The sequence below is a fragment of the Myodes glareolus genome, chromosome 27 (genome assembly GCF_982192425.1).
Source record: "Myodes glareolus chromosome 27, mMyoGla1.1, whole genome shotgun sequence".
NCBI lineage: Eukaryota > Metazoa > Chordata > Mammalia > Rodentia > Cricetidae > Myodes > Myodes glareolus.
In genome coordinates, this window is record NC_142052.1 from 6150280 (window position 1) to 6162627 (window position 12348).

The following is a 12348-nucleotide window of genomic DNA, read 5'->3' on the forward strand; positions in this document are numbered from 1 at the left end:
CTTGTTATAAGGAAAACTCCTATGAATCCACAAGGATCATCCCAGCTAATAATCCTAGAAATAGCAGAAATGTAGCTTGAATGGCCACCTCCCACGACCAGGCAAAACTTCAAGTGGAGGGAGTGGGAAACCAACCTATCCAAATAATCATTGACTTTTAGACTGTCCTGCTATGGGATATGCTGGAGTATGGGTGGCCCAGAGATTGAGGGAGTGGTCAACCAATGACCACTCTAGCCTAGAACCCATGCCAGGAGAGTAAGCCCACACCCGACACTGCCTGGAGCACCAGGATCCACAAGCTGAATGACCAGAGACCTAGGCTAGAATCAAACATGATTGAAGGAAAACAATGTCACTGTAATGATGTCTAAGAATATTTTACTTTAAATATAGATTGATGCCTAGTTCAACTGTTTTCAGAGTCTTCATCCAGCAACTGATGGAGACAGATACAGATCCACAGTCAAACATTAGGTGGAGCTCAGAGAATACTGTAGAAGAGGGCCAGAAAGGATTGTAGGAGGCAGAGGGGTCAAGGACACCACAAGAAAACTCACAGACCCAACTAACCTTGACTCGTAGGTGCTCACAGTGGGCACAGTGGGTGTCTCTGACTCTTTGTTGTTGTTGTTGTTGTTGTTGTTGTTGTTGTTTTGTTTTGTTTTGGTTTGGTTTGGTTTGGTTTGGTTTGGTTTGGTTTGGTTTTGGGGTTTGGTTTTGTGAGACCGGATTTCTCTGTAGCTTTGTCCCTGTCACTTTTACTGGCTTTTGGGACCTTCCTCTTCTTACTGAGATGCTTTGACCAGCTATATACATAGGGAGGTGCTAGACTTGCTTTTTAAAGCATATCTTTAACATTTGACATTTAATATGAGAAGCTATCTTTTTGTAGATTTTATTTATTTAATAAATATGATTATGTTGATGTGGGAAGTCCTTCTGTATATGTGTTGTTTTTATTGGTTAGTGAATAAAGAAGCTGCTTTGGCCTGTGTAGGGCAGAGTAGAGCTAGGTGGGAAAACTAAACTGAATGCTGGGAGAAAGAAGGCAGAGTCAGTGAGAAACCATATAGTCACCACCCAAGGAGACAGAAGCCTGGGAACTTTACCGTTAAACCACTACCCTCATGGTAAAATATAAAATAAGGGAATTGGGTTAATTTAAGAAATAAGAGCTAGCTAGAAGAATGCATAAGCTAATAGGCCAAGCAGTGTTTTAAATAATGTAGTTTCTGTGCAATATTTTAGGTTCGAGTGGCTGGGAATGACTGAACATTATTCTATTCTCTGACTACATTATTCTATTTTCATGCCAATGCAGGGCATCAAACCCTACTACACATGGCTTTGAGTGGTTGCTGGGAATTAAGCTCCACTTCTCTGGGAGAGTTGCCAGTGCATTTAACTGCTAAGCTGTCTCTCCAGCCCATACTACTTAGTCTTACTGCAATTTGATATGCCACGGTTTGTTGATGCTTATGGGAGTCCTGTCCTTTCCTAAACAAAAACGGAGGAGTGGATTGGAGGTCAAAACTGAAGGGAGTAGAGTCGGGGACTAGGAGGAGAGGAAGGAGGAGAAACTTTAGCTGGGATGTAAAAACTAACTAATTAATTCATTAATTAAAAAGAATAAAAGTTGGGCAGTGGTGGCACATGCCTTTAAAATCCAAGCACTTGGGAGGCAGAAACAGGTGGATCTCTGTGAGTTAAATGGCAGCCTAGTTTACAGAGTGAGTTCCAGGACAGGCTTCAAAGCTACAGAGAAATCTTGTCTCAAAAATCCAATACGTAAATAGTTAGAAAAACTAACAAAAAAATAAAAAGAAAGAAAAGAAAGACCAATTATTAAAATCTTTATTTAAAATGCAAAGGTTTATGTATAGCAAAGGCACCATCATTCAACAACCTTTAAGCCTTGTGGCAACCTATAGAGTAGAAATAAATCTATACAAATTGTACATCTGAGAGAAGGGTAGTTTCTAGAATATATAAAGAATTTAAAACCTGTACATCAAGGAATTTATTCAATTAAAAACGTGTTAGAGAACTAAACAGAGAGTTCTCAAAAGATGAACCACAAATGGCTGAGGCAGATTTTCAAAATGTTCAGCATTTTTGGCTATAATTGAAGTGCAAATTAGAACTTCTTTGTAATTTTATCTTCCCTTGGCCAGAATCAATAAAACTAGCAACAGAATACATTGAGATGGTTGCAAGCCCAGTGTAGCACTCAGTCATTGCTGATGGGAATGCAGAATTGTACAGGCCCTATTAGAATCAGCATTGTACAAGGTAGAGCTCTTCAAAAACACTGTCAATGGCTCCACTACAAGATCCTTCCACTCTCGGGCATATATTCAAAGGACTGTACATCCTCCTACCAGGACACTTGCTAACCCATGCTCATTGCTGCTCTCATTATAACAGTCAGAAATTGCAAACAGCCTAAATGTCCAAAGAATGAAGTATAGATAATAAAAGTGTTGTACATTCATACTATGGAATATTATTCACCTACTAAACAATTAAATTATGGAATTTGAAGATAAATACACAAAGCTAAAAACAATCATGGTGAATGCGGTAACCCAGAAGACACCCAAAGACAAATACTGATTATTTCCCTTGTGTGTGGATGTGGCTTTTAAGCTTTAGACATGTGGTTTGAATCCAAATAACCAGAGTTGAGATGGTGAGTAAGGGTCCACACGAGATCCCAGCATTGAGAATCGGACGTAGATACAAAGTTCCATGCTAACTAACAAGTTGTTTGCAATTGATATGTACTGGGAAGGGGAAAAATTATGGGATATCGCTGCATTTATCAATCGTACTTCAGGACAGGGCCGTGGTAGAAGAATCCTTGACCTGTACAAAACACACCTCACCTGTGGCTTTGTTTGGGTGTGTAGGGGCAGCTTCTTGTTGCTTTTTTGTTTGTTGGTTTGTTTAGGGGTAGTTATTTTTGTTGTTTTCTTTTGGCCTTATTGTTTCTTTGATAACATTTTTTATTTTTTTACTTGTTTTTACTTTGTATTGTTTGATTTTCAGTGAGAAAGAAAAAGACTGAAATTGGGTGAATAGGGAAGGGGAGGATATGGGGAGAGTTAGAAGAAAGGAAATATATTGTATAAATTTTTCTTTTTCTTTCTTCTTCTCTCATAAACACATCCTGACTGCAGTCTCCACCTCCTCCCCTCCCACCAGTCCTCCACACCCACCTCCCCTCTTTCCCAGAACCGTTCTTCTTCCATTTTCCTTCAGAAAACAGCAGTTCTCCCAGGGCTATCCACTGAGCGTGGCATAGCAAGATGGATTAAGACTAAGCACAAACCCGCATATTAAGGCTGGACGAGCAAACCAGTAGGAGGAAAAGGGTCCCAAGAGCCCAATCTTAGAAGTCCCACAAGAACCCCAAGCTAACCAATCACAGCAGTTATGCAGAAGACCAAGGGCAGACCCATGTAGGCTTCATGGTTGCCTTTTCTGTCTCTGTGAGGCCCTAAGAGTGCTACTTAGTTGATTCTGTGGGCTGAGTTTTCCGGTGTCCTCGATCCTGCTGGCTCCTACTAAAACCGTATTTATTATTTTCATATAATTTTTTAGTGAGTGCTCTTAGGCTTAGTTTTGAATAATTGATAAAGCTGTCTTCCGTTTTTCTGTAACATACATACCATTTTTGGTTATCTGATAGGTCATCGATTGTAGTTTTACTTTTAAACACTTTATATGTAAATTATGATCTTCTTGTTTAAGAGTTGAGTATTGTTGGAAATCCACGTATGTTTTCTTTCTATATTTCCATAATTATATTTAATTCATTAAATATTAAATTTGTGCCATTTTCTTTAACTGGTTTCTCTTCCCTTCCTTGGAGAAGGATAAGAATTCAGGCATTTTAATAACCTTTCAAACCTAATTACCCTTTGAGGAAAGCACTATTGTTCCTATTCCAATTATATACCAACTGGCAAAAAAATAAAGAAAAAAAGAATTGTGTAATCAATCAGTATGTTTTGCTTGTTGTATTTGATTGAATGGTGTTACTCCTGTAAATTGTATATGATCGTTTTCAGGAAATTAGTAAAAATTAGAAAGAACTCAAAACAATAATTTGGTTGTTTGTTCATATATTTTGTATCCCCCATTAGAATTCCTTGGTCATAAATCATTCAAAATATTGTAAACACTTCCACCAATTTGATATTTTCTAGAATATTGATATTGTATTTTTCTAGCATTATCAACTTATAGAAAGACTTAGATTGCCAAGACCTATTTTCGTATTGTGATCACATCCACATTTCCAGGTATGAAATATCACATTGAGACTTTTGGAAGAAATGTGTTGCAATACCCCACAAACACCTACAGTTTTATTCATCATAAATTCGGTCAAAAATTAATAGATACCTAACCAGTAGTATAGAAGTTCCAGACACTCATTTGATATTGTAATGTATTCTTTCACTGCTTAACTAGAGACATTTAGGATGTTTAACTAGTGCCACAGAGTGACAGACAAGAAATGTTGAGAAAATTCAAGGAGAAATGTGTGAATGTGACAAAGGGCAGAAATGTCAGAAGTGGATACATATGAGAAATGTCTCCAGAAACTTTTAAACTGTACACAAGTACATGCAATGGAGGCATAGAAAGGGAGGGGTGGGTTTTCTCAAAACTGAAAGACATCTGATTTAAGATGATGAATGTGATTCTCGGCAATTCATTCAGAGCACATGAAGGCACAGGTAAAATAGGGGTTTGCATGAAATGTATCCCGAATGGTCAATGCAATGGAATCCATATCCAAACAAGATGAAAACACGCAGGTTACTTCCATCTTACTCCTGCAGAGAACATTGGACTGTCGATGAGCAATTGTTCTGATGAGCTGCATTAATTACTGTTGAGCACAATGCCCAACCTCACTTTGCCTAATCTACTTTAAAAATGTATGAATGTAACTATATTTAGCGTGACTTATACTTGAAAATGTATTGGAAATAAAACACACACACACACACATACACACACACATATCTATCTGTTTTTCTCTGCACACACACACACACACGCACACATACACACACACACATATCTATCTGTTTTTCTCTGCACACACACACACACACACACACACACCTAATTAGTGAAAATATTTGAGCTGCTGCATGCTGCAGTGTACAATAGCAAAATGGGCATCTCTGTTCTATTCATAGTCTCTGTTAAAAACATATTTAACTTATTTATCAAAGGTATGTCAGCACATTCCAAATGAGTACACACTATTTAACCTAAAACTATTGTTCTAAGAAATTAATAACCTTCTGAGTTCAGTACTGGTGATGAAAATTGCATTCCAGCACTCATCCTGAAGCAAGCTAGGCTTTCAGCAGTTTAAGGTTCAGTTAAAAACCCAGGAACAATTTCTGCCATCAGCTATTTGAACTACTGCAATTCATTAACAATTTTATAATAATAAAAATACAGTTCTTTGTATCTCAGGTTAATCGCAGGGCCACAGTCTGAGAGTGACTTTATGATACTTACTTTCAATTCACTGTTCATAAGAGTGAAGGTTCTATTTGAAAATGTGTCTTTCATCAAATGATAAGATATGTTGTTGTTGGGAATAGTTCCATCCCGATCTGTGCAAGTCAGGGACACTAAAGTGGTGTCAACCGGGATGTTCTCAGGAAGTTCAATTCTGCAATGAGAAAAAAAAAGGATTATACCTTGAACTTGATGTAGGCAGATGATTAAATTTAAGATAATGCATCATTTGAAATGTTGTGCTTATAATTTAAATAGCCGTTTTGACAATAAGTATTTTATAGCATCCGTGAAAAAAATGCCTAAGACAGGATTTAGCATTTATGATGAGACTGGGGGAATGGCATTGCTCTTATACGAGATTTCTGAACAGCAAATTTAACAAGAGGAAATATACTGAGCAATAACAGTTTGATTCTCGTCAGGTTTAGAGTGAAGACCTTCAAGCTGTACTCTTTAAGTTGTGGCAAAACTCAGGGTGTTAAAGTTATCTGTCGTCACTGTACTATGTATTAGCCTCCCGGAACCTCTGTTTGTCCCCTGCCCCTCTCCCAGGCCTCCACCAATGATCAGTAACTCACTTCTGTCAGATCACAAGCATTGACTTTTACAACTCAACAGAGCAGACTTATTCATTTTCTGTGGATGCTGGTACTGTGTCCTATTACTTGTAAGTGATCGAGACATGCCTGCATTATTTATACTGAAGGTCTTTTTTTAAGGGAGAGACAAATTTTTCAAGGGAAGACTACTGTAACCCCATCGCAAGGTATGAAAACATTGTTTGTGCACTCAAAGTAAAAATTTCCAAGAGTCAGGAGTGTTCATTCCTCAGCCTATAAGACTGTTTTCCTTCACTGTAAATACTTGGCATTATTCTCTACTTGCTGTTTAAACATTGTAAATGCACATTCCTTACTTTCCCATGGGTTTTCTGCATACAATCCATATCTGGAATCCTGTTGGCTTTCTAGGCATTCTAGATTTTGGAGAATTTCAGTATTTAATTTTTACCTTTGTGTCAACAAATGAAGCAAGTCAACTTGTCTAAGCAGTTAAAAGCACAGGCTGTGCCGCATGAGAGGAGGAAGTGAGAAGAGAATGAGAGGCTCCTGCCTCTCTTCCAGGATAACTGACGTCCCTCACTCATTTGTGCTGTGTCTTCTCTCTACAAATACACGAAGACCCAACAATCAACCACATGACTTACACGTAAATGTCCTGTGTGCATCGTGGAGGGTTGTCATTGATATCCTGCAGAATCACGGTGAGCGTTCCAGTTGTTGAATGTGTCCGCTCACTGTCATAAACTCTAACAAACAATGCCCAAGATTTTGGGGTTGTTTCATCTTCATAGTCCAAAGGATAGGCCACAGTGACATCTCCCAAGTCTGAAAGGTAAGCATATGGATGTGTTTGCCATCCACAAGAAAGAGGAGATGTGCATTAAAGTCATGACATGAATAGAGTACTCATAGGGATACAATAAAGGTCAGCTGCTGACTTAACGAAGTCACAAACAAGTCACAGTTGTGAGACATAGCGGTTGAATGCATGACAGAAGATGGAATCTGCCTGTATTACACAGGTCCTCTCATGGAACATCATGACAAGTTCAGTAGGAAACAAAACAGTGATGCTTGGAATGAATGTGGGAGAGTGAACACGGGGCAGGCAGGCAGAAAACGGGGGGTTCTGGAGAGGTTGGTGATGGGAAAGCAAAAAATAACAAAAAGCAAAAGGGGCGTTTCCGGCGGGAACTAACTTCCTAAATATTTGTGTTGCATCTGTATTTGCAGCCTTTGCTCATGCTCTGCCTCATCGCATAGGCTCTGCCTTGCATTGTTTGCATCCCTTTTATGGGCCACCTTCCTATCCATTCCACACTCCATCAATCTTTGCATTGATACAATGGGAAGTATATGTTTCATTGCATTCTGTTCGTGTGTGACTCCGTATATTTCCTCCTAAAATGAAGAGAAACATTTCTTTCCTCCATGTTCTAACCTCATGCCTAAATTATCAGAGGCACAGAAACCACTGCGTGTCTGAGAAACATTTACAGGCAGAAGTGTAGGACTCACAGTCTGAACTCAAGCTTACGCTGTGTATCCTGAGATCCATTTACGGTCAGAAGTGTAGGACTCACAGTCTGAACTCAAGTTTATCCACAACACAGAACTTCATTGTATGTGCTGAGGCTGGGGATTTGAGCAGCTCAGTGAGACGGCGTTTCTAAAGCCCTGCCTCTGATCTCTTCCATGGTGATAGGAGAAGGAAAGAAAAGCTCCTCCCCAGGACTGCATTTCAAATGGACCATGACTGATACAGGAAAAACTCAGTGACTTTTATGCACATTCTACTTACAAGAATGGATGACATAAAATGGATATTCCATTTGTGATTGCTAACATTCTATTTTCCATGGGAAAATTGATTTCTCAGAGACAGGTCATTAAATACGTTTCCAGCCCAAACTTACATATCTGAATGGGTGAAAAGTCTGCAGGGCAGAATGACAGAGGGAATACTTCTAACAAGGAAGGAGGGATTACCGTTTCCTTCATAAAAATACGCTAAGTGCTTTCCTACATATTTTAAATATCATTTCATTCAGCTATAATGACTTTAGAGCTTGGTTTAATGAATAAAATAATGTATAGCATGCTTTCTGAAATGGTTAGCCATAAAAATTATTATACCTTCATCTATAGCAAAGGCTTTCTGTGTACCTATAAATTCATAATGTACGGCATCCTCCACATCTCTGTCTGTTGCCGTGAACTTGGCCAACTTTGTTCCGGCAGGCAGATTTTCATTAATATTTATAGGTGCATCTGGACTGTATCTATAGGACAAAAGAGAAGTTTTTAGAACTTGATGTAAACAAATGTCTCTTTCCATCTATGTCACTGGGAAAATATTTGAAATTTCATGAGGTGCACTTTGTGACAGCTTACAGCCCTGCATTGAAATGACCTGAAAGCTGCTGTGTATACACTAGCCATTGTGGGTGGATTTACACACAGCTAAATATTTCATCCTTCCTCTTCCTTTCATCCTTCACCTGATTGAGAAATTATAAATCATAACAGAAAAGAAAATGCCATAAACACCTCAGCAACAGCTTTTCATTTTATATATATTTGGACAGATATCCACATCAAAACTCTTTACCACCCCGATCTCGAGTAGCCATATTGATCTCATATTATGACCATTATCAATGTTCATTTCTATATTACTCTTCTTATTAATCATAAATAGCAGAAGCAGGAAATTGTGATTTCTATTCCATGAAAAAAAATGATCATTTTCTGTGGTTTCAAGAACAAAATATGAATGGAGTTGATTCTCTTTAGTGCTCGTGAGAGAAGAGCAATGCTATAGAGTCCATAGACGTTTGCTGTCTAGGGCACACTGACATTATAGGAAACTTTGCAATGTAAAAATAAAAGGACATTGATAGTTATTCTACAATAAAAATGTTTCAATGGTTAATCAAACGTGTAAATATTGAGATTAAGCCTTGCTTACATCAGAACAGGACTCTCATCATTGACATTCTGGATGTGTATAGTGACGGTACCAACACATGACTCCAGGGACCTGCTCTCCCTGGTTCTCACAGCGACTACTAACTGGAAACGCTAAGAACAAACGAGAGAATGTTTTAGCTCTTTTCTTTTTTGCGGACATAGCACATCCAACTTCCTTTACATTAAAAATAATGTTTCATAAATTAAATGAAAAGAACCTGGAAACACAAGCCTTTTTCATCCCTAATTACCTTAACATTTGTTGAAAGGATTATCTCCTATTTATATATATATATATATATATATATATATATATATACATATATTTCACCAATCTTTCTGCCATCTAACTATCATAGCTTTTAGGTTGCATTTGCATTTTAAACATCACTTTATTACATTATAGAAACATATCTGAATTCAATTTTTTTACAGAACTAAAACCAAATGATGAGTTAATTCTCATTGTTCAAAAAAATCTGAAATATATTGTACTTTTAGAAAATACCAATAACAAAGTTTTTTTTTACCAATTTTAAATGTGTAATTTTTTTAAAAAATGTGATTTCTAGCAAGCCAACAATTGTGAAATATAATCTTACAAGATAACAAGTCTGATAAAGTCTGATTTTAGTTTTTGCTTATTAACGTTAATTCTGTAATCATTATGCGGATTATATATGTATTCAAAAATCTTCTCAAAAATGCACTAAATGAGAACCTCCCTTACTGAAACCTCTACTCCTGGAGTATTTCAAATCAGTAAGCAGAAATTGAAAGTCACCCCACTAAATTCTCATTTGACTATTTTCCTTTTCTCCTTTATATCATTGTATGCTATCTCCTCTTCCATGAAAAGTTAAATGGATTAAGATAGGGAGGGCAGGGTAGAGAGGAGAATCTGGGGAAAGAAAATAAAATTAAGGACCTTTAAAAATATTTGTATAGAAAGCTGCTAAGGACTCTTCCACTGGGTGGATTTCATCACTAGACAGGCAGAGGCAGGCAGATCTCTCTGAGTTCAAGGCCAACCTGATCTATAGAATGAGTTCCAGGACATCCAGGGCTATAGAGAATGACTGTGTATCAAAAGAACAGAAAAAAAAAATAAAAGCTTTGCAAAATAAATACATGTGATGGCTTTTGTCTTATCTTACTATATCTTGTTTTGTCAAGTTTGGTTGTTGTCTTTGGAGGCTGGCTCTTTGCTAAAGGAACAGGGAGGGAGAGTTGACATCTAGGGGAGAAGGGGGATTGTGGGAGAGCTGGGAGAAGTAGAGGGAAGAGGAACTGGTCAGGATGTATTGTTAAGAATCTATTGTTAATTTTTTAAAAGAATAAATAATGTGAAAAGCTTATAGATGTCAGCTATTCTCAATTTAATTTAAAGATTAATACAGCTAGAATTAAAATACCAGTGTGAAGGAGGATTGGGGAAAGTTGTGTGCTCCACCAGACAGGAGATTCCTGGGCAAAACCAGGAATGGTGAAGAAGGTAAGAGACTCCTGAAAAAAGAAGGCTCCTGGGATCCAACTGAAGTCAGACCCAGAGACTCCTGCAGAATAACATCTCTGGGTCCCTCCAGGTCTCATGAGGGCTGGTGTCTTCTCCAAGGAAGTTTGCTTCTTTCTCTCTCTCTATGGCTGTTGGTGTTCTGCGCGCATCACTAAGGCCATCTAGCGACATCTGATATTCACTTTCCTGGCATCTGCAGTCTCTGTCACTATCACTTTCTCTCTATTGGTCTTCTGTCTGTCTTTGTCCATCCAAAAAAAAAAAAGTGCTGGATGGTAGCCCTTGACAATCACACCTCATCCCAAGATCCCTGTAACAAATACATCAAATGTGCTTCTCCGCATGTTTTTAAATGTATTTCTATTGATCTAGATGAATTGGATGGCTTTTTATGCTTTGTTTCATTTGAAGTAAATTCCAAACATTTTGATTAAAGCGTAAATAGAGGCACTTGTTATTTATTTATTTTTTTAAAAAAAAAAACCTGCTTGTTCTCACCTTTGGATCTGTTTCATAATCCAAAAGAGGTTCTGAGGTTTTAGAAATGACACCACTACGTGGATCCAAAGCAAAGTAGGCAGAAGCATTGGTTGAAGAATTTAATATTAAAAACTAGGAACAAAAACCACAAACATGGCTGATATATTATTGTTAAAGCATGAATTTCGAACTGACATTTTTGGTGCTATTATTTGGCAAAAGCTCTACTCAGCTTTATTTTGTGAAGACAGTACCCATAAATAAAATCTGAACTTGCTTTTGTATCCAGACTTCAAAAACAATACAAACATTCCTTCACGTTTTCAGCTGTACTTTTTCCATATTTTGTTTTGTACTTAAGATCTAGGGCATTTTTGGTAAATAGCTGTCATTGGCTTCCCAATTAGTTTACTTTCTAGTGTTACATTGACAGCTTTTTTCAATATAAAACCCCATTCCCTCTTGTACATTGAAGAAGTGTATCTAAAGAGGTATACACAACAGCATTCAGTCTCATCCCAGTATTGACTTTATGCATGAAAAAATAAAACAAAATAATACTTTAAACAAACAGATTGTTTTTAAGAGTAATGGCATCGTCTTCTGCATTGTTATTATAACACATGCAACACAGTAATGGGGCTCAGACTTTAGAAAAATATTATAAAATGCAAAGCTAAACTATACGAAAGCAAAAAGAAATTTACATCCTGGTTTTGGCAAAAAGAAAAATAAAAGAACCTGGGAGATGCAATGATTAATGCTTCAAAAGAGACATAAACAACCATGTTGATGGACACATTGAGGTACTTTGTTGATGGACACATTGAGGTACTTCCCTTTGCTGTTTTTGAACACACAACCAAAGTCAGTTTACTTAGATTAGAATCCACTAAAATTTTTATGGGAACAAATCTTTTATTTCTTTGCTTATTATGGTGGTTTTGAGTTTGATGAAAATAATTACCTTCAACATATTTGTGTTTTTTCTCATTTTAATAACTCATAACTCAAACGTCTTAATTTCACTTACCGAAAATATGCATGTTTACATACACAATGCACATGTTTACACATACACACATTGATAATACATGAATGGGTATCCCACGGTCTCGAGTACACAGGACTAGACTACATTCTTACATTCTCCCCTCCACCAACACAATACACTCTCACAAATGAAGCTTTTGAGTCCAACAAGAAGGAATTATATTTTCCTGTGTGGTTTTCTCGGTCTAAAATCTTGATAAG

General features: G+C 37.3%; 1 protein-coding gene across 1 annotated transcript in view; it reads right to left on the reverse strand.

The window, feature by feature from the left end:
* Positions 1-12348, reverse strand: part of LOC125399984 (cadherin-related family member 3-like) — a 124954-nt gene that overhangs the window by 85751 nt on the left and 26855 nt on the right. The window contains exons 9-13 of the mRNA XM_087902227.1: positions 11113-11226; positions 9097-9209; positions 8262-8407; positions 6770-6950; positions 5557-5713 (exon numbers count right to left, since the gene is read on the reverse strand). Of these exons, the coding sequence (XP_087758353.1) occupies positions 5557-5713; positions 6770-6950; positions 8262-8407; positions 9097-9209; positions 11113-11226 (711 nt within the window). The remainder of the gene's footprint in view (positions 1-5556; positions 5714-6769; positions 6951-8261; positions 8408-9096; positions 9210-11112; positions 11227-12348) is intronic.